The 23369-nt window shown below is 41.3% G+C and overlaps 1 protein-coding gene across 1 annotated transcript in view; it reads left to right on the forward strand.

Moving 5' to 3' along the window:
• The first annotated feature begins 375 nt into the window (after positions 1 to 375).
• The window catches only part of Rrp15 (ribosomal RNA processing 15 homolog), a 40931-nt gene continuing 17937 nt past the window's right edge, over positions 376 to 23369 (forward strand). Inside the window, exons 1-4 of the mRNA XM_012513727.2 lie at positions 376 to 535; positions 13895 to 14151; positions 18158 to 18255; positions 20542 to 20743. Of these exons, the coding sequence (XP_012369181.1) occupies positions 385 to 535; positions 13895 to 14151; positions 18158 to 18255; positions 20542 to 20743 (708 nt within the window). The 5' untranslated portion in view covers positions 376 to 384. The remainder of the gene's footprint in view (positions 536 to 13894; positions 14152 to 18157; positions 18256 to 20541; positions 20744 to 23369) is intronic.

The following is a 23369-nucleotide window of genomic DNA, read 5'->3' on the forward strand; positions in this document are numbered from 1 at the left end:
GAGTCGGTATTTTAGGGGACGAGCGGCCGTCTGACCCCGGCTTCTGAGGCTCAGCCGGAAACACCGTCGCCCGAGAGCGTTTCCTGTTGTGCAGCTGTGCACCCGCAGAACCCGAGCCCCGTAGGAAACCATAAGACGGGAGCAGGAAGTGGCCGTGCCGCGGCGAGGGTGTCACTGCTGGCCCGAGCTTTGGCCCCGATCGTCCCTGTCAACGATTTTTACCCTAGACTCAACCTCATGCAACGACTCTTGAGAATTCAGACGTCTCTTTCCCGTCTACGTTCTGAAAATCGCTCAGCGGAACCTTGTATCTGCGGAACTCGCTAGGGAAGCTCCTCGTGTTGCTGTCGGTACACTGCTCGAGGAACACTTCCGGCAGGCAAGATGGCCGCGGCCGTGCAGGACTCACGTGTAGCTGCTGGGAAAAAGCTGAAAAAGTCCCTGAAAAAGAAGAAGAAGAAGAAGATGAAAATAGTGGCCAAAGCTGTGGCCTCAGAGCTGGACGATGAAGTCCGAGAGGCGTCGGACAGCGGAGGTAACGTACCCGGGCTGCGGGAACGCGAGCGCGTCAGCTCCTGGGACCCCGGCCCGGCCCCGGAGGCGCCGCGGGGAGCCGAGGCGGCGGCTGCGGCCCCAGCGGGAGGGTGCGTCCCCCGTCGGGGAGACTTGCCGCGCGGTGGGGAAACCGTTTCCTTCGTTCAATACCTTTGCGCCGTTTTGTTATCGGAATACCTAAGTGTTGGGGGTGCAGAGGAGCCACAACTTTCTGCCTTACGACCACAGTTTCAGGGAGGACGGATGTTAAAAACAGGACCCTAATGCAACATCCCGAGTAGTGTTAAAAGGTTGTCGTCCGACGTGGTGGCACGTGTCTGTAATCCCAGCATTCTGGGAGGCAGAAGCAGGAGGATGACAAGTTCAAGTATAGTCTGGACAACTTGGTGAGACCGTGTCTTAAAATTTAAAAGAAGAAAGAAAAGAAAGAAAAAAAAAAAAAAGGTTCGATGTGTAGTTCATTGTGAAGACCTGGGGTTCCATCCCCAGTACGAGAAAACAAGAAAAGTGGTTGTCAAGATCTTCATCCAGTTTAGCAGTGGTAGGATGGAAACAGAGATCTGTATTTATGCAACCCAGCGTAGATGTCACTCTGCTCTCCCCTACTCATGCCGCTCGAGTTGTATTTTGTTATGATATTTCACCCTGTGTCTCTCTTTATAGATGAGTTTCCTAAATGTTGTTTCACCGTGTCTTGTTTAATCCTTACGTTCACATGATTTTCTTGCACATTTTGGTATTCAGTAAACTTCACGTTGAATACATGAGTAGTGCAGCATTTCATCCAAGCTCTGAAGGAAAATAGTTTTCTAGATACAGGGAAGGAAAGGACAGTTTTCTCAGACCTAAAGCGAAGTGCGTACATTGAACGAGTCTCTTAAAGTTCAGTATCATGTACTGGACACAGCCAATCATGTGGTGTGGCCCTAGCTCTCAGAGGTGTGACTAGAAGTGAATCGGAGGACAGATTAAAGGTACCTGTAGAGGGTCCAGAGTGTCATGCAGGAGACCAGACTCTAAGCATCAGGGAGCTAGTGACAATTTGTGAGCAAGAGAATGATGTTTGTAAATGTTGTTGCTGGCTGTTTAGTCACGGCCACAGAGGGCCTGAACAGTTAGGAGGCTGTAAAGTTCACTTGGGGCCTGTGCTAGCTGTAATAATGAGGACAGAGGAAAGGACCCCACCTGGAATGTTTTTCAAAAGCGTTTAGCTTTATGGACAACTGATTTCACACTCAGCATTATAGATTTTGGGTAGACTGTGCAGTTAGTCAAAGAAGATAATATTTTTTTAGCTTAATTTTTTCTAGGTACTGTTCTAAGTTTTTTTTTTTTTAATCTTTTATTTATTTGGTACAGGATGTCATTTCACAGCTTGGACTTGTAATGATCCTCCTGTCTTGAGCCTGCCCAGCCCTAGGATTACAGGAATGTGCTTCCATATCTGATTTCTGGGGGCTGAAATGGTATCCTGTACCGGGGATTGAACCTGGATCCTTGTGCTTGTCAGGCAGGCGCTTAGACCACCAAGCTATCTCCCTAGCCCCTAACTTCTTCATATATTCAATAAATTCTGACAGTAATCTTGTGATAAAGATAACTAGTATTCTTATTTTACAAAATAAGTATCTGGGGCCCAGATTTGCTTACTTTAGTACCTAATAAGATGATGATCAAATGGTCAAGTGACATGACCATGGCTGAAATTTGGCTCTTGAGCCTGTGCTCTTGAACATTACCTTGATATGGTCAAAGAACCAGGAATACATTAGCTGACCAGGAAAGACTATAGAAAGTGAAAGACCAGGGCCATAGCATCTGAAAGGAAGTACTGGACAAAAAGGGATCTGGTATTTATTTATACACGCTTTTATGCCACTTGAGAATGGTTCATCAATAGGGGCCGGGGAGATGGCTCAGTGGAATATGCGCTTCCCTGGCAAGTGCAAGGGCCTGAGTTCAATCCCTGGTTCCACCAAAAAAAAAAAAAAAAAAAAAAAGAGAGAGAATGGATCATCACTAAAGGACAACTTTGTTGTCAGATTTCTGTGGCATTCCTTCCAGTGTGTAGAACCATTGTTTTCTTCAATCTGTGTCCCCGTTCCAATCTGTATATTATTTCAAGAAAGCAACTCCTGTATTTGCTCAATTGCATTCAAGGGACCTGTGCTTGCACCACTCCTAGAGTTACTTTGGGCTAGTTATTTACTGTTGCAGTACCCCAAATCTGAGAATCTGAAATGTACAGTGCTCAAAAATCTGAAACATTTTGCTTGCTGATAGGATGCCACAAGTGGAAAATTCCACAGCTAATGTTTGTAGCAGGTCACTTTTCAAACATGGGTAATTAAAAAATAATTACATAAGATTAACCACGAACTGTGTGTGCAAGGTATGTATGAAATACAAATGGATTTCGTGTTTACCCCCCTCCTCCAGTGTCTCATTGTAAGTCTCGTGTATTCTAAAATACCTCTGGAGTATGAAGTACTTCTGCCATTTTGGATGCAGTGCACTTAATGTTTGTCTGCCTCAGTTTCCCACCTATAAAATGAGGTTATAATTTCTACCCTAGGATCTTTGTGCTGAGTCAGTGAGCTCATGTGTAAATCATTTAATGTTTGGCATGCAGCACTCATGAATGCTGGAATTAATGATGATGATTTCCATTCTGATCCTACAAAACTGCTAGTGCTATCTCTGAGAAGTGTAGGGCTTATTGGAAGTAGGAGCTCTCTAGAAAAGTAGTTTCAGTTTCCTCTAGGAACCCTGAGGAAGCCAAAGTATTTCTGTTCCAGAAGAGGAAACACTTGGAAATGCCCTTTGCACTGTCCTGAGTTCCCAGTAGAGGACTGTTAAGCTGGTGGGTGCCTCTCTTCTTCCTCTGAACTCTAACCATGTGATCTGACTTTTGTGGAAAAATCAGCATTCATGGAAATGATCTTGACATCTGTTGACCTTTTTTGCTTAGTTTTTCCACAGAAGCCTGAAACTCAGTGTTTACAAAACTGGACTCATGTCTTCCCTTCCCCAAGCTCCTGTCTGTGAGAATGACATATGTCAGTCCTGCCCAAGCTGCAAACACAGGTGTCCTCACTTGCCCTCCCTTTGCTTTCACATCTGTCTGGTTTAATTCTCCCATTTTTTCTCTTGACACCACCTCAGGTCCGGCCTGTCTCTTTTGCTTGTTAGCACTAAGGAGTCCTCTCCGTACTTCCTGTCTGCGAGTCTGTTCTTTGCAATACGTCATTGGGCATTGCTTCTTAAAATACCAAAAAAGGATTTTTGTTTTGTTTTGTTCTTTAAAAATTTCTCGTTTGTCATGGAAAAGTGTTTTAAAAGTCAACAAAAGAAGATGACCAGGGAACATGACCGACCATATGCTTAGATAGCACAGTAATATCAAATTGCTGTCAGTTTCTAAGTCCTTACTCAGTTTATGAATTTTTACAGATACTTCTCATTTAATGACACTTTTTTTTCATGTATCGGAAATTGAACTTAGAACCGTGCACTTGACAGGCAGGTGCTATGCTGCTGAGCAGCATCCCCAGCATTGACGCTTGTTTAATGGCTGTTTTGACTTGTGACTGAGGCACTTGGCTCAGGCCATAACCTGCTATATAAACTTAAAACCCTTGTATGTTTTTGTGTATCTGCCACCTTTTTTTTTTTTTTTTTTTTTTTTTTTTTTTTTTTTTGGCAGAACCGGGGATTGAATTTAGGCCTTTGCGCTTACCAGGCAAGCATTTGTTTTACTGAGCTATCTCCCCGGCCCCTGTCGTCTTGTTGATAGAGCATCAGTGTCCTTTTTTTGGTTACAGAATGCCTTATTCAGTACTGTAGTTTTCACTAATTGTACTATATAGTATAGTACTGCAGTTTTTTGTTGTTATACATTAACGTGTAAAAGTTATGCAAATAAAAGCACAGTCATCACATTGGAAATCTTTTACCATTTTTTTCTTCTGTATATTGTGACATACACACTGCATGCAATTCCTTGTTTAGCAACTAACTCGCAGTAGTTTATGGGACTTGATCATTAACCAGATAGTGTCAGTGTTTGCTTGTCACTGTTTATATATTCTATAAAATTGTAGCAAACACTGAATTAGTAAATATTGAAGATTGTTTTTAAGAAAATCAGAGGTTAGGGTTCTCTGAGTTTCAGCTCATTACATAATCATGTTTGATGTGTAATTCTCTTGAATACCAGTATACATTGTTGATTCATTGACATTGAGCTCATGGCTAGCGGTGTAAATTGTGTGTAAAGAAAGCTTATCTGGGCTGGTGACATGGCTCAGTGGTCTAAAGCACCTACTTAGAACAAGCTTAGCAAAGCACAGGGACCACGGTTCAATCCCCCAGCACCATATGCCAGCCAGCCCCGCCCCCTGGTGGGCTGAGCTGGCTACACACACACACACACACACACACACACACACACACTAAATTAAATAAATAAATAAATTAAAAAAAAAAAAAAAAAAAAAGCTTATCTGACACAATGTGTTTTCCCTGTAAGTCACTCCTAGCCTTCTTGTGCTTAGGGATCCTAGACAGTTCTCCAGCAGTTCAGGTAGAGTCACGTAAAATAGTAAACCTCCACTCAGAGCATATACAGCAGAGCCTGGGGAGGACCCCTGTGCATAGTGAGCTGAATCAGGCGGTGTTACCCAGTGGGCGCATAGGCATCTGAGACCTGTATGTTACACTCCAGCATGCTTGTGTATGCCTGTAAAGCGCTGAGTCTTAGGTTGGGTTTACAGATCCAGTTTACCAAGTTGGTAAGTAGTATCTATGATCAATGAAGGTGCTTTCTTTCTCTGGGAACCAGGAGCCATTTACACACAGAGCCCAACTGGTCAGACCGCTACTTGCTTTTCTGGGATGGGTCCTGTGCCTCCCTTGGTTACCTAGGTTACCTAGAGTGCAGCAGACTGAACTCCTGCCCCCTCCACACATATACTCCCTCCCCTCCTAATGGTCCTTGTGCTGTGCCGCTGGTCAGCTCTTTGCTTTCCCTCGTGTCTTCTGTGCCTTTAGGTTCTGGTTTAGCTGTCTCCTCCAGTTTTCCTTTCAGGATGTACGTTATATTTGTGGTCACGATTAGGGCCCTTTATGTAATCACTTCAGTAGTTAAGTCTGTTGGTTAATGATGTACTTTTTTTTAGCTTAACTCAGAATGTTACGTAACATAAATACTAAAATAAAGGCTGTTTTCTGCTTGTGAAACAAGTATCTCTGGAGAGGTAACCCCTGGAAATGAATTTCTGGCTAAGATAATTGTGTCCATCAGGTCTTGGTAGAACGGCTGTTAAAAGCTTTTGGATAAGGTTACTGAAAAACTGAAAAAGCTGAGGCCTTGGATGTGAGAATCAGTGAGCAAATTATGTGCATTTCATTTAAGGAGTCCTGGCTCATTTTGTTAGGAAGCTGGATCATAGACATGTTTGCATTTAACGATTATAAAACTGATCGATAATTGATATTTGAAGCAAGATGGTACTTACATTTGTTGGGATACACAGGTATGACTTATGTGTTTTGAACTTAAAAATAGTTTTCATCTCCTTAATTTCTTTTGCTGCATTGTGTAAGAAAGGTGGAAAATTGTGCTTTTATGAGTGGAAGACTCAGAACGTTGTGTGTTGCGGAAGTTCCCTCTGCCAGGACAGAGGACTTGTCATTCAGTTGGCTGTGCCTCAGCTGTGTCTGAATTTGGCATAGAGTCAGTTGTGCACATGCATATTTGTTTCTCAGTGGTTTAGTAGCCATTTCTTCATTGAGTACATTGGAAGCATCTCCAACATATTTTGCATGCTCCTTTCTTATAAACTTGATTCTCATGTGAGGGTGAAGTTAACTAAAGTATAATACAAACTTAAATGTTGGCAGAATCACTCAGATTGAATTTTGATAAGTTGTAATACCTCTCAGTAGGACATGGAACCTGGCTGTAGTAAACGTGCTGGTGGCCACAGACAGGCACATGGGGACAGTGAAGTGTTGTAGGCTGCACCTCCAGCAACATGCCTGTGGGAAGCACTGTGAAGGGCCAGCTGCTCCCCACCTGAGTTAGCTGCTCAAATGTATTCAGTGAATACTTATTGGAGGTCTGAGAAAATGTATATGTGGTTCTTAAAATTTTAAATCTATAATCTTAAAAAGTTAAGAAATAGCATCCCAACTCAGTGAGTCACCTTAGGTGAAGGATAGGTGCAGTAGCCAATGATACCAAGTAGTTTAAAGGGGAGGGAGCCGCCCCCTCAAAGTTAACCTTCAGCTACATGGACTTTGTTGGCTTGGTACAAAGTAGGAGGTGCAGGCACGATACTGTAATTTTGGTCTCGGGAGGGATAGTTTCTGCGGGCAGTAATCAGCTGGGTGAGAAAAACTGAGGTGGTCACCTGGTGGCATGATCTGGTAAGTCTCCCACCTAGAGGATGCCCAAGTGACTGCTTATGAAATTGTGAGACAGTTGGTGATTTCAGGTTTTCTGGACAGTTAAAAAGCCTGAAATGTTCTGGTCACATGAAAAATGGCCATTTCCTTATAATACAGGGCTTCATAACAATCCCATTTAGAAGAAGGTCCTAGGAAATACCCCTTCATTTTTGATAAACTACAAAATTTTAAGATATAATAACCCAGCAGAGAGATGTGCTTTTCATCAAACTCTAGTTCATAGCCTCCTTCATCATATAAGTTCCTTAAAATAGTAATGGAGCGTGCCCAGGAAATGAGTGTGTTCCAGTCCTGCTTGAGTGGGCTAGCAATTCATGGGGCAGACCCAGGAGCAGCCCTGTGGGCTTGTGTCTGCCGTGGCTTGCCCAGTAGCTCATGCAGTCAGCCACGTCTGACACTGCCCCAAGGTAGCACATGTGTTGTATTCTTGAGTATTTTTATGGAAACCACAGGTAACTTCATTTTTTTCAATTGTAAGTGGTTTTTTTTCAAGTTTTAAAGCATTTTTAATATTTTAGTAATTTGCAGGAAAGACTCTGAACAGAAGAGATGGTTTTACAGAGCTTTTAATGAGTAGTGGTTTGTATACTTAGGTAAAATCCAAATGGAGATAGGGAAGGGAAGCTTCTGGTTAGCTAAGGCTTAGATAGAAATTCCTCCTGAATTCAGCCTTTATTGAAATGCTTTAAAGTAGTGAATGAGTAACAGTGGTATTCAGTACAACTTAGTCTGAGTTGAGTCTGATTCAGAGACTTGCAGTGTCTCAGGAATTAGCATTCCAGCCACTCTGCCACCTTAGCTTTGTGACTCTGGATCTGCCTTTTAGCTGCTCTAAACTCCAGAATCATCATCTGTGTAAGTTGAAGACTCAAAGCAGTGATTGAAATGTTATAAAATCACCCTACACCAAGACCGCTGTATGCAGAAGCTAACGCTGAATGTATGAGCTAGTTCATATTACTTTACAGTACTCTTTTTCTAAGTATGTGGTACAGGGTCTACAGGGTCTCACTGTGTAGATTGGACTCATAATGATCCTCCTGTTTTCAGCCTCCCAAGCGCTGGGATTACTTGCGCCATCATGCCCAGTCTCAGTTGCAATTTCAGCATGCCCCAGGGGTGGGGTTGCACTGCAGGCCAGGGATCACACCCTGGCTGCTGTGCTCTGCCTGAGCAGGCGCTTTAGTCCACTGACTTATCTGGCCAGCTCCCTCCCCCCTTTTTATGTCCTCTTTCCTTGACAGTTCTGTGAGGACCTATGGTAGTGCTTACGTATTGTGTTTGAGAAAGCTTATATTCCTAGTGAAACAGATATTTTAAAACAAAAATAATAACCTTTTTATTAATAAAAAGGTTTGAATTTAATTGTATTATCTGATGTTGTAAATTCTTATGAAAGTCATTAACTGGCATTTTAATGATACGTTAGAGTGCATGAAACCATTAGTTGATCTAATTTGACCCTTAAGGCAAACCCATTTAGCATTTTTAGTCCAATTTGACAGATAATATCTAAAGAAAAGTATTAATCCATTTTACTATTTACAAGCTCTCAAGGCAAAGAAAAAATTTAGATGCAAGGGTATTGATTATCAATACCACCTTTTTCCCCCTATTTTGTAAGCTACTTACGTTATGTTGAAGTGGATTCAATGTTGTATTTAATGTTTTTGTCTAAAGAAATCCATGGTGGAAAAAATTTCATAAAGTATTTGCTTAATATCATAATAACTATTGATTTAAAATTTTAAAGTGAGGTTTTTAATAAAGTCTTAGTGATTTTATTGTCTTCCTAATTGTTGGGTGCAAATGTGTTTCTTAAAAATTTATTGAATTGGATGGGCATGGTGGCATATGCCTGTAGTCCCAGCTTCCCTGGTGGCTGAGGCAGGAGCCCTGCTTGACCATAGCAGTATAAGACCAGAGTGGGCAGCACAGTGAGATATCAGAATCATCCCTCAGGCCAGGGTGCCTGGGACAAGAGCAGTAGTTATTCACTATTCAGTTAGCAGCTTTCAGAAGAAGGTCTGAGGAAAAAGGAAAAAAAAAAAATCCAACTCAGCAATTCACCTGGTCAAAGAGTAGGACATGCGCAGTCCAACACTGAGATCTTGGGGTCCTGGTGGAGGTGCTGTGCCCAGGTTTATTCCCTCCTCCTCCCCTTGCCTTTCCCTTCTTCCCCCCTTCTGCCCCTCTTCTGCTTCTCTTTACCCCTGCCTGTTCTTGGCTTCTGAGTAGGATCAGACACCTGTGGAGATGAATGCGTATTTCATGTTTTGACTCCTCAATCAGATTTTTATGGAATTTTCATCCTGCTTTTTGTACTCCGGTCTTACCATCCATGCAGTCCTCATGGTCTGAGCTTGTTTTCATCTTCTAAGCACAGCATTTCATCTTTAACCCTCCCATGCTTTGGTCCTGCTGAGTCGCCTGAACGGAATGCCAGCAGTGATGTGAATAATAAGTTTTGTTCTCACACAGAAGACTGAGCCCTACCATCTTTTCAGTTCTAGGCTCTGCAGCCTGGCCCCTTGATCCTTTGGTCTACTTCATAGAATTTGTTTTTACTTCCATTCTTTTTTTGTCATTCAGACTCTTTTGTCCAGAAACAGCATGAACATCAGCTTTGGGAGACTTTCCCCACCCCCATCCTTAACTGCTTTTAGTAGAGCATGTGTAGATTTTATTTCTATTTTTTGAATTTACTCTTCCTTTTTTTTGGTATCAGGAATTGAACTTAGGACCTTGCACTTGCTAGGTATGCACTTATGCCACTGAGCTACATCTCTATCCCTTGAATGTACTCTTCCAAACTCAGGTTTCTCAAGGAAAGAAACCTAGATTTAAGTTTCTTACTTTTTACTTCTTGGCTCAGCATTCACTGGTACTCAGTAAATGTTGGGTGATCATGCATCTATTCAAACTCTGTCTGACTTATCATCTACTAGAAGTGGCCTCCTTTCCTCCTTGGGGTCAAGGACAGTGGCAAGTGTGGAAAAAGCCCAGAGTTTGGGAGAGGCCTGAGGTGAGAAGTATCTTGTTTTGCCTGCCTCAGCCTCCGAGAGGCGTGTCTCTGCATCCGGTAGTCATGAGCTAGCTGTACGTGGCCGCCTAAATGTAAGGTAATGAAAATTCAGTTCCTTAGCCGTGCTGGACACTTTCAAGGCACCACGTAGATTGGCTGTGGCTCTTGAGTCACTCTGATGGAGAGCACTGCATAACTGGAACTGTTTGCTGTCAGTGCCAGTGAGCATCTTCTGTGTCCCTTCCTAATTTCCCAGCCTTGTTAGAATAGAATGCAGACATTAGGAAAAAACACTCAGGACTTCTGACACATTTTCCCTGGTGGTCTTCATCTGTGCCTTTAGATACCTCGATACACTTCTCAACTTCCATTAAAGATGCTTAGTGGGAAATTAGCAAAATCTTGTAGTAGGATACAGTACAGTTTTAAATCAGGCCTACTTTTTGATATGCATACTGATAATCTTGGATAGTTTAGAAGAAATCCTGTTTTTTAAGCTTTCTCAAAGCCCTTTTTACATCGGCATTTTGATTTACTTATATGTCTTCATTTTCTTTAGCCATAAATGCCTGGCTAAAAACTTCTGAGCTAGAGGTCCTTTAGGAACGCAGTAAAACAGAAGCCATTATTGTCACAAATTCTTCTGTTTACATTGGTAGGATGAGTGCAGCTTGTATAAAATGGTGTTGTAAAACTTTTCATGGATTTATGATGTTTCCATAATAGGCATTCTGTAGTCAAGTTGGGTAAGAAAGGCCCTAAACAAAAGCAGAGAAGATTTCTGAGTGGTGGACTCGAGTGGCTGACACATGCGTAAGCTTTTAGTGCCCTTACAGGGCAGTGGAAAAGCGTCAAGTTAGCTGCAGTGTGTGTGTGTCAGTACACCGGGACAAGACACTAGATGTCAGTGTTGCAGCTCCGACATCCCCCAGCTGACAGAGAGCTTTCTGCTTTAATCACCCAGCTGGTTTTCACTGATGCATATTTTAACCATTGTGAGTCTTCACACTTAGGTAAACACCCAGTAGAGGTGCACTTTTCCCAAAGGATTGTTACTAGCTTTTCTGTAGTATCAGGTTTAAAACATATTAATGTATTTGTTTTTCAGCTAACTGCATCCTCTTAAACTGTTTCTGTGTCTTCTCTACTAAGAGATACTTCTTGGGGAAAAGTTGTATGGCTTTGACATTTGGTAGACGCTCAAGATTTAATTGAATGCAAGTGCCTCCAGCTTTCCTTTGGAGAAATTTAGGTATCTTTTTGTAACATTGTGAACAGTAATATAGTTTTTATGTCACCTGTCTTTGTCCATCAGAGTCTGGAATCACACTTCATTAGGCCTTTTAAATTGACCCAGCCTGAAGGGTGCATTAAATTGTGCTAACTAAATTTCTATTTTAAAGTTATTTGCCTGTAAGAGTAATAGAATGAGACGTCTTCTCGTGTTTAACTGTTCCTTTAAAATTTTCATACTGTTCCCATGTTTTAAGATCGTGCATTTAAAGAATACAAGTTACTATTTTTCTTCACTTAAATCTAATTTTATGTATTCAATTAATTTTTTGAAGATAACTTCATTTTTCTTTATTTTCTTAAGGGTTCAGTTTTGGATACACGTTTTTATGTGCTGTTTTCTATTGTTACAAATTTTTATTTGAATATACTACTTATATTATGTCTGTTTACAAATTCTCAGTACTTAAGAAATAAAAGTGTACATAAGTATCTCTTCTGCAAAATGCTTGGGGCCAGGAAAGTGTTTCAAACTTCAGAAGTTTTCAGATTTTGAGTATCTGCGAAAACTGTGCTGGTTGGACATCCCTAATCCACAGATCAAACTTCCGGAATGCTCTGAAGTATGAACTCTTTAGACCTCCATTTGTTCAAAAGGTTTTTGACGGTGGAATAATTTTAGAGTTTAGTGGAGTTTAGTGTTCAGATTAGGGCTCAGCTGTGTTATGCGAAGGGAATACCTAAGCTTCAATTGTGAAAACGCTAGCTAACAGCTCTGACCATACACCTCCTCTGATCCACGGTTTACAATTGACAGATTAAAGAATCACTCCAAAGTTAATAGTGCAGCCAGTATTCTCTTCCTTGTAGTTTTGTAAACATTACATATTTTGTTGAAATTATTTGAAGAAGAAGTCAAGGCTTGGAGTTGACAGCGTGGAAGTGGTACAGTCAGTGGGCTTCTGAGGAAGCGGAGCAGAAACCCAGTGACAGGCTTGGCTTTGGCTTGGTGGGTGGACTGGGGCACCCTCGGGAATGCGTTGCTCCTCATCCTGTGTGTGTTCGTGCAAGTTGTGGCTTTCAAGCAAGGATATTCAAGTTAGAGGAATCAAGCAGCAGCAGGAAACCTGCTTGTGACTCGGCCTTTTCCTTCACTGTTTACCTTAATATTTTATTATAATGCAGAAAATGTTTTAATTATCAATACTTTTTTGTGTGTAGTAAAAATAGTTTGATAGCAGTTTCTGCTAGTGACTTTTGTGCTGATCTTCAAGAGTCATCTAGTCTGTAGTGAACCAAAGGAATGTGCACACTTGTTACCCCAGAGGTGTAGCTTCTCTGGTACCCTGAGTTTCCTTCTTTGCTACCCTCTTTCTCAGAGCCTTTGTTAGGTCTTCTGCTTACTTAGAAACATTCCCAGGTCCTAAGCTAAGCTGTTTCTCCTTTGAAGTGTTTCCTGATAACCTCAGCTCTGTAGGAGACAGGCACTGTCCAAGGAGCCCCCATCCTGGAGATGAGCGTATTCTGTATGGGCCACTTGTGTTGGCTAAATACAGTTCACTTCAGAGGAAGTGCAGAAGGGTTGCTAGGCCTGAGTCACCCAGAGCTGCTGAGCAAGTTGATTTGCTTAGGAAGCCTTGCTCTGTGCTGTTCTTTCTGCAATCTTGGGACCCTAGCCATTTGAATCTTATATGATATACTAGTTTGGTAGTAATGTGTGTACACTGTCTGAGATAATTCTGCGCAATGACATTCATTGGGAATGAATGCGCAATGACATTCACATAAGGTGTGTATAGATGCAGAATAGTTTGGATAATTGTACTGCTGATTTCTTCTGGTCTTTTTTGTTGTTGTTGTCTTTATTTTTAATTTATGTATTTGGTATAGGGTCTCACTACACAGCTTGGACTTGTATTGATCCTCCTGTGTTCAGCCTCCCCAGCGCTGGGATTACAGATGTGTACCACCCCGAGGGCTTGGCTGGCACCACATGTGGTACCGGGGATCAAACCCGAGTCCCTGTGCTTGCCTAAACAGGTGCTTAGTCTGCTGAGCTATTGCCGGCCCAGTACTCCTAAAATGTGCATGTTGAACCCAGAACTGGAATTGAATATCACCTTGGACATAGGAGACAGGATTTTTTTTTTTTTTTTTTTTTAGTGTTTTTTGCACGTAAATGCAGCATTTTATGTGTCTTAGCCAAATCTACTGGAGAAATTATTTGAACCCTGCACCATTTCTTCATATTTGAAGCTTTTGTTGTTATTTTGATGTAGTCCTTGTTGTTCTCTTTAGGTAGTTCCACATTTGGGGCCCATGCACCTGAGTACACTATGCCTGGCCTCAGGACGGCACCTTTCATGCCTGACAGTGGTGGGTTTGTTTCTGCTGCCTCACATCTGGGCCAGGAAGCCACCACAAACCCCTGTCACTCTGGCCAGCTTAGGTGTTGGCACCAGTCTCAGTGGAGAGCTGCTGCCTCCTCCCCTCCGCGCCTGTGGATGGCACTGGAAGAGCCATATAGGAGTGGAGCTGGGGTGCTGCTTGAGGGCCTGGGGCAGCCTCTGGCTGTGTGCTGAAGTTGAACCTGTGTTTCGCTCTCAGGTTCTGGAGGCAGCCGTGGGCTGTCTGATGATGAAGCAGTGGAAGCAGACAATGAAGAGGATGCTGAACCCTGGGACAAAGAAAAGGAAAATGCTGCTGACTCCGGTGCCGGGACTAATGCAGGATGGGCAGATGCCATGGCTAAAATTCTTAGCAAGAAAACACCTAAAAGCAAGCCCACCATTCTCATCAAAAACAAAGAGCTAGAAAAGGAAAAAGAAAGGCTGAAGCAAGAACGACTAGAGAAAAGAAAACAGGTGTGTCTTACCAGTGCCGGGTAGTTCTTATCTGTACCACGTTGTTCCTTGCAGCATTTGTCCAATTCATGTTCTGGTTTTTAATTTGCTTTTGATGTGAAGTGGACAGCCAAGTTACATTCAGAAACATGACCTGAATTACTCTGTGGCCCTCCTTCGCTTCTTGGTCATCTAAGCAGAGCAATAAAAATGTAAACTTGGCAGGAGTTTATCTTTGAAATCAAGTAATTATACATGTGGCAGTGACTCCTTTATCTAAATATAGTGTTCACGTTAGCCACCCGTGCACTGGCTTCATTAAGTTCTGGACTAATAGAAGTGTGTTATGGTAAGATGACTCAAGTCAGGTTGTTTCTAATTCTTAAGACTGGTTGTTTGGCTGCTGGATAAACTGGAATATATTATGCTTTTGTTAATCCTACTGATGATTGATGAAATCAATAATGTAAGCTGAAAGTTGGCTTTTAATAGTCCTTGGACTTGATGAAGTATCTTTGTATTTAAATATCTGGTGGTTAGAATAAGTATTATTTCAGAATGAAAGCAAACTATTTTTATATAGTTGTAATGGCAGTATAGAAGGATTAATTTCTGAGAAGTACTTTACCGGTAAAAATGGAAGAATAGATTTCACTTGGCATGTATTTCCTTTTATGTTTGCCATCCCTTTGTTTTGTTTCAAGATGAATGTTTTCTTTGTTTCTGTTACTGGTTGCTCTGTGTGAAAGGCTACATAAAAATGGAAGTTTTCAAGCATTCTTAAAAACATACAATGTGTACTCTTATTAATTTGATATTCTTGTACTTAAAAATGTTTCATCTTTAAATCTTATAGATGGCTTTTCAACTGAAGATTTGAATCTCCATTTATTACTGGGCAAAAGCTAGAAGAGGCTTTAAAAATATCAGAATCTTTATTATCTCTAGTTGCAAAGTTCAGTGAGAGCAAGAACAGTGTTTTGGAGCCAAGTGGGGTGGACAGGTCTTAGCTGTGCTGCGGGCTGGACCTGTGAGCATGGAGGTGGCCCTGTCCACCCAGCAGGGAGCAGCGCTGGCCTGTCCCAGAGACACGCAGCCCTCTCCAGGGCTCTGTGTGAAGTTCTCGTGCCACACAGCCTGTGGGGTCGCGGTCAGATTTAGTTCTAGTATGATCTGATAGTGGACTTGTGACTGTTAGGATGAATTATCTGATTTGGAGATGCATCTGTTTCTTTATAGAGGAATCAGGTTGATCTTTCTAGTGACAGCAAGAATTTGGTTTTATTCTTATGCTTTTTTAAGAATACAGAATGAAAAGTCATTAGAGCAAAGGAAGATTTAAATGGAGACGTTCTTCTATTGCTCTTCTTGTAACTTTGTGGATGGATGCTCACTAAGGTAGTTTCTAGTTCGTTTGTGAGTATCCTTGATATGTGTTTGATGCTGGCCTGAGAAAGAGAACTGAACAAACAGCCTGACAGTTGCTGCCCAGAGACAGTTTTGAACTAGGTTGTGTTGTAAGGAAGGTTTTCTTATTTTCCAATTTCTCTTCTGTTTTTACAGAATAGTGGAGAGACATTGCTACAGTTTGTGACATATGCTGTATATGGGAAGAATTTTGTTTAGGCAGATGTAAGAGGAGAAAGGGTTTTAAAGAATCTCATTAAGAATGGGTGAAAAAGATGTGGTATTTTTATACAATGGAGTATTACTCAGCTATAAAGAATGATAAACTTGAAGCCTTTATATTTAAGTGGATGCCACTTGAAGATATACTCATCTGTGAAATAAACCAGACCCACATGTGTAAATATTGTGTAGTCTCCCTAATGTAAGAACTCAAAAGAAGAAACAAAAATAGAAAGGTATAACACAATTAGAAGGAAAGCAAGAACTTAAGGATTAGACAATGAAGAGAGAACAAGAAGAAAAGCTAGGAAACATGACAGGGGCAAATGGTTAAGGCAGTGATCCTGAGAATCTTCAGCAGGTTTTTGAAACTAGCAGTTAATTGGTAGGATTCTCACCCTGACTAACTATATATGCTGATGGCTGTGAACTGAGCAACTGCACTGCAGATAGCAGTGTGTAGTAGTGGGGTCACGCTTGGACTGCCTGCCCTTCTGGCCTTCTGAGTACGTACTGCTTGTCATGGCACACCAGTGACTGCCGTACTGTCTCTCAAGTAAATGTTTGTTTAAAAAAGAAAGGGTACTAAATGAAAGCAAGAGACAAGAAAAAACATTAATAGAACTGTCCTGCTACGGTGATGTATATGGTTAGATTTCTAAATTTCTGTGTAAAAATATGTGATTGTTCATTCTTATTTTTTAAAATATTTTTCTATTTAAAAAATTTTTTACTTCATATTCTATAGAGACTTAAAATTTAACATATCAATACTTGATGGAAAATACCTGTTCCGTGTTATATCTAAGATGTTTGATATTCAGACAGATAGTGAGATTAAGCTCAACTGCCTACGTTGTAGGGTAATAATAATCTTCTCTTCTGGAGGATTAACAACCTAAGTTTGCAGACCAAAAATTAGAGAAAAAGAAGGGCTGCAAGAACAGCCAACATTTTGGCCCTAGCCTTTCAAGGTCAGTGAGGACTCAGGACATAGGAGAGCCTGTACTGTAACATCCAGTAACTCAATTGTGTCCCAAATTTTCTGATCAGAGAGAGAATGGGGCCATGGAGGAAAGTGATCGATGATGTAGAGTGTGCCTAAGGAGAGTCACATGGAGAGAAAACATTCTCTCAGGCTTTCACAGAGAGCAAATTGGCCAGGCAATTACCATGACATCCACATGGCTGACACTGACAAAGGATCTACAACCTGAGGTACAGGGTTTCAGGTTAAATCCTGAGGGGATTTGACTGACCTTGTCAGATACAAAAGTTACATTTCTTGTTATGTAGGTCTTGATTTATCTTGGTCTTAACCATCCAGTAGAAAAGTATAAAAACAAAGTATAAAAAGTAAAGCCATATTAATATGCTGAGTTGTAAAAGGCTCAAGTTAATAACTTCTGACATTGTCAGTCCTATGGATAACCCACTACTATTACTGACTACTGGACTATATTGGAATATTTTGCTGAATTCATGCACCTACAATATTTAAAAGACAGTGGAATGCCCATCTCTGACAAAACTAAACAAAAGGGATACAAATGAAGGACCATTTTGTATCTGTATATTCAAAAGTTAGGATAGATATATAGCTTTCTCTTAAATTAATAGATTTGTAATAATAGTGTTTGTAGACAGGATATCATGTCTGCATCTTGTACTATGAATAACCACTAAGAAGACAACAATATGCAATGCATTAATTATTGAAACTATCCTACTAATCGGTTTTGAAACTATCTCATTGCTATTTGTTTCTCAATAAAATCATTAAGAAAAGAATCTCATTAAAAGAAGCATAGCTACAACATGAATATCTGGGTATGGTGCTCTCCTTTTAAAAGCTGATACATGTTCTTAATTCTGACTGTGGAGGGAGCTGCTTTTTGAAAATAAAGAGAAACGGTGCTTACAGGTGTAGTTAACTGGGCCGGGGAGATAGCTCACTAGAATAAGCACTTGCCTGGCAAGCACAAGGTCGTGAGCTCAATCCCCGGTACTGCAAAAAAACAAAAAACCAAAAACCAAGTGTAGTTTACTGACTTGGGTGGTGTGGGTTGCTCTTTGGGTGATCTGCTGACGGGAGCTCAGACTTGTGGCCCCCTCAAGCCTTCCCTCTGCTGCCTCATGAAGGTGCTGCCTCCCTCTGGGTCCTGTTGTCCAATAAATAACCCAGGGGAAACTCACTCAGTGCCTCTCACGTGACACGCTGCATGCCAGTCACACGTGCTCAGGTTGAGCCCTAAAACTGTGGTTTTTAAAATGTCCTTGTGACAAATTAATCCATACTGATTTATTACCTCTGTCCTTTCGCAGAGTATCATAGCAAAGTTTGCTGCACTTGCAAAAAGGCCTAATACTCTTTCACCTAACAATATTTATAATGCAGCTTGATAAGAAGCGAGAGTGGGAAATGGCGTGTAGAGCAAAGCCAGATGTTGTCCAAGACAGAGACGCAGAGAAGAATCTTCAGAGAATCGCGACGAGGTAAGACGGTGGTTTTGGCTTTTCAAAAGTAAGTACGCTGAAGCTTTGGTAGTGTTTTTTATCAGATCTGATTCTCAAACCAGGTGGTAGCTATCAAAGCCTGTTCAGCACTGACACCATCCCAGGATTCTGGAGTCAAGCATGCAATGTGCTTATGTGTGTATTTGGTGCAGTTTTTCCTAGTCACAAGGACAGTATAATCAGACCTTTTAATGTGTCCCTCTTGTGATGACAGTCTAAATTTATGGCACTGGATGGTTATTTTTGTTGTCTTGCACTGTGTTTATGAGATAACATGTTACATATTATGGCAGCCCTGCGCTGCCCCTTCACTCTCTTTTTAAAAAAATTGTTGACCCCTCCAAACATTTATTTGATGATCTCCATGTCCAGAGATAAATAGGAGACTGTGGCTTGTAGGTGGTCATTGCCCCCTCATCTGTGGGAATTACGCTGTCTGAGGAGAACTCTGTCCTGTGTGTTGGGTATATACAGCAGGAGATTGTCCAGGTGTGTGGGTTGGGAGGTTCTTCATAGGGGGGCTGACATTTAAACTACTGAAAGGTGAAACAATTCCATTGAGTGGAGTTAACTTTAAATTCTTAGTTACCTTAGTTCTTTTGGTCACTTTCTATTCCATTTAACTGTTAATACGGTGAGGGGTGGGGATATGGTGATTTAGGACCTGGCCGATAGAGAGCGTGTTAGGTGTAGAGCCCAGCACCGACTCTTCTAGCTGGGTATGCTGCTGACTCTTTCTTAGCTCATCTGTTCAAAGAGGATAATCATACACTTAGCTGATGTGGTTCATGAGTTAGGAAAGGACTTAGAGAAGCATGGGGCAGCACACAGGGCATTTGTTCCCTGAGTTCCTCTCTTCTGGCCCTGCCCTGCTGAAGGGGCTGGAATGCCACTCTCCTTGGAAATTCTCAGGGGCTAGCGATAAAGCTGTTTATGTGCTTCCGGATGACAAGAAAACTGTGGATCAGAGACAAAGAGCTCTGTTACTCAGGACAGCACAGTAGCCAGAGCTTGTGGTAGCCTAGTTCATTTCGTCTCCCTGTGGCCCACAGGTGTCCTGGGCAGATGCCTTTGCCCCACATGTTGTGGCCTGTGTTATGGGGAGGGGCGCTTGCTGGGGAGCCGTTGTGATTACGTAGTGATGAGTGTCGTGCCTTCTTTGCCTGGGAGAAGCCTTACTTTATCTGTCAGGATCATTTACTGCTAGTGCAGCCCTAAGAAATTACCTGGGGAAATAGCATTCAGGGCCATTGTTTTTGAAAAGTCTAGTGAGAATGAGCACATGTATTTAGGCCTGTGGCAGATTGCCTTTGCTAATGATTATTATAGAAAAGCATTTATAGACTAGAATTGTAGAACTTTAACAGTAGAAATAAAACCTGAGCCACATTTGTAATTTAAAATTCTTCATAGCCGCATTGCAGAAAGTAAAATGAAAGATATGAAACTGATGTCAGTATATAATCCAGTATATTCACAATGTTTTAACATGTATTTGATATAAAAGCTATAACAGTTTAAAGTTCTTTTCATAAAGTTTCTTTTCATTAATCTTTCAAATCAAGGGTGCTTTATACTTACAGCACTTGTCAGTTCAGGCCAGTCACGTACATTTCAGGTGCTCAGTAGACTAGTGTGTGTGTGTTTTGGACACTTGGATAGTAGTTATTCATCTTTGAGTGAATATACAGGGTACAGTTTTTAGAATAAATGTTCCTAAAAGTAGGATGTGCTAGGGTGCAGGAGATCTGGTTGGGGTCTCACATAATGAGGCAGGCGGTCCTCCTGGACCTTCACTCCCAACCCGGAGAGTAGGGCTTTTAATTGTTTCATAGCAGGAGAGTTAAGACACCATAGCTACACAGGGGCTTTCCCTTCATGAATGACAGGAAGATCCAGCAGATCTTTCCTGGAACTAGATGCTCTCTCATAAGTAACTATAAAGGCTGCTTTCACTCTACTATAATTCCTTCACCAATTATATATATTTTGAGAAATGCTTTTGTATTGAAAGTAATTCTCAGTTCTAGTTACACAAAAGTTAGAAAGACCAAAGCTGTTACAAGAAAATCAGAAATTCTCTTAGAAATTTATAGTCAGTGAAATACATGTTCATTTTTCAGATGCATTTAACAGTCCACTCGGTTCAGTAATTTGAATGGCTATTAAATGTTTACCTCTTTTCTAGTGAAAAATACTGTGGTCTTAACTTCACACAGTCTGTGTTCTCACATGTAGTTGTTCCGGTCACTTGGTCTTCTCCAGGGGTGTGGTGCAGTTATTCAATGCTGTTCAGAAACATCAGAAGAATGTGGACGAGAAGGTTAGAGAGGCCGGAGGCTCTGTTAGAAAGCGTGCTAAGTTGGTATCAAGTGTTTCCAAGAGAGATTTCATCAGTGTTCTCAGAGGAATGGATGCAACTACAAACGAGAAAAGTTCATTGGAAAAGAAGGCAAAAGCCAAACAGGTAAGACGTTATATAGGATTCAGTACATCAAGTGTTTCTGTTTTTTCAGATGGAAAAGAAAGCTAGAATTACGGTTTTATTTTCAGAGTTTAGTAAGAGTCCTATATGCCACAGTTGAACTTACAAGTTTGAATTCTTTAGTTTCATGATGATTGAAAACCATTTATAGTGTCATACACCTGCTGTTACAACTCAGGGCCAAAGAGATGAAAGTGAATGTGTTAGCATGCACAGTTCAGGGCCTCAACAGTGCATCTTAGAGAGTGGAAGCCCCTGAGGGCTGCAGCTTCACTTGAGGACTTTAACTTGCATGACCATGGTACTGTGTGATACAGAAGTTAAGGTAGAGAGCCACCCTCGTGTTGTGCAGCTTTGGTGATACTTTTCTGATGGGGAGAATGCTACTTGTAGATACTGTCCCTGATCTTCAGCATATAGAAACCCTGCTTCTGCCCTTTTGACATGGACTGCAGTGCTTTCTGTTTTAATGTTGGAGGTAAAACATTCTGCAATGTACTGTAATCCTTAATTGGTTTTAAAAATAAATATTCAATGTAAATGTTGGATGCAGTGTTTTAAGCTGACTAGTTTGTATTTTGCTATTGCAGGCCTAAAAGCTAATAGAATGTGTTTGTGTTGGAATGTAAAGTTTTCTTAGAAATTTGAGGTGAACTGTCCCACCTTCATACACTCAACTGTTTTTCTCTCACTCAGGGTCCACCCCTATTTTGGTTTCTAATTTTTTCCTTGTTAGAAGCTTTCCGAATCTTGTCCTTATTCCCCTCGTTCTAAAGTGCAGCAGTGAAATGCCCCAAGGTGCCTGTTCTGTTCTGTGGGCTGAGGGCTTACAGGGCTGCACCTTCAGTCAGCACTGAGTTCCGGTTTCTCATGTGGGCGCTAGTGATTTGGTGTAGTGAGTCCTTTTTGGTCCTCATCTCGGTCCAAGAAGTTTATACTTGTAATCCCAAAAATACATTATTGGAGTCCCACCAAGTTAATTATAATCTACCACTCCCAGTGCAACCCATGGCGAAAATAAGGACACTAAAGCATATTTATAATTATGGGGAGCCAAGCGGTCATGAGTCCAGCCATGGTGCTAGCTATCCAGGACAAAGGCTTTGATCCAGGGCCGAACCTGGGTTTTATTCAGTCCTGAATGAGGAGTGGCTTGAGGATGAATGACTGAGAATTGCAGGAAGTAGGTGAGCACTGTGAGCTTGGCCTGTAAATGCAGGTAGGAGGCCAGCAGTTACCTCCGTGATATGCAGAGAAGGATATGCAGAAAAGTGATTTGCATTATACTATTGAGATAGTATCTAATGTTTTGGGGTCTGGTGCTTCAGCTCTGATGTGTAATCTTTCAAGCTCTAGGAGGTCATAACCTCTGTCTTGAAGCTCTATCCCAGCCGGCAATGCAGAGCACTGGCTGTTCATCCTGTCTTGACCTAGCTCATATTAAGGAGCAGCAGGTGTGGATTATCAGGGAAACACTTCTTCAAAGACTACCTCTTCAAAGACTACCACCAGAACCTCAGCTAGACCAATATGCATTGCTTAAAGCCAGTTGAAGGGATAAGGAAACTAGCCAGCTCTGTACCTGTTAATACATGGATATAGGGTCAGACACATTAAAATGGAGACAGCTTCTCTCCTTTCAAGGAGAGCTACACAGGTGGTCCCTAATAATTTGGTTTGGTTACTGTTCAGTTTCTCCTCCACCTTTTGGTTCTTTTTCCTGTGTCTGGGATTGCTGGATCTTGAGGTATGGCCCTTTGGACTTCAGAATTTCTTTTCCTCCAGCTTTCTTTGACTGTCTTTTCTGACAAAGTTCTTTGATTTCTTTCTTTTTTTTTTTTTTCTTTTTTTTGCTCCAAATGCCTCAAGGGCAGGTTTGGCTGGCTTGAGTTGTGGGGATCGAACCACAGCAACCTGAGCCTGACTGCTTTGTTGAAGCAGCCACTTAAAGAACTGAGCTATTTGTTTCTCAATAAATTTATGGGAAAAAAAAAAAAAAGAACTGAGCTAAGGGGCAGGCCCCCATTTCCTTGATTTCTGACCCTTATGTTGAATTGAAAAAACACTGATTACATGTTTTTAAATTTTGATGACTATTTTGTACCCTTTAATTGTTTCTTGGAGTCTTATTTTTATCTCAAGGATATGATGCTTCAAATTTTTCTTGTGCTCTGAATTGTCAGAGGTTTTTTTTGTTTGTTGTTGTTATTCCACGTTGGTGATACAGAATAGTAAGGTTTAAGGAAATTGGTGCATAAGGTTTAACATATATTGATATAGAATCAGATCATTGAATACAGAATACAGATCATTTGAGAGTAAGCATTTACCGTAGTGATACAGAATAGTGAGACTTGTTTGGAGAAATTACATTTAGCATATATTGATAAGTTTCAGTCATAGAAGACCGATCCTAAAGATCATCAATACTTTACGTTATTCATTTTTCTTTATGTTTCTCATAGTGGTAAAAAACTGTAAATACTTAACTCTCCAAGTTTGGCTTGTTTTACTATGCATGATGTCTCAAGTTCTGTTCACTTTCTTGCAGATGATGCAATTTCTTTCCTCTTTATGGCCAAATAGTATTTAATTTTATATAGACTAT

The sequence above is a fragment of the Octodon degus genome, unplaced genomic scaffold, assembly GCF_000260255.1.
Source record: "Octodon degus isolate 3935 unplaced genomic scaffold, OctDeg1.0 scaffold00017, whole genome shotgun sequence".
Classification (NCBI taxonomy): domain Eukaryota; kingdom Metazoa; phylum Chordata; class Mammalia; order Rodentia; family Octodontidae; genus Octodon; species Octodon degus.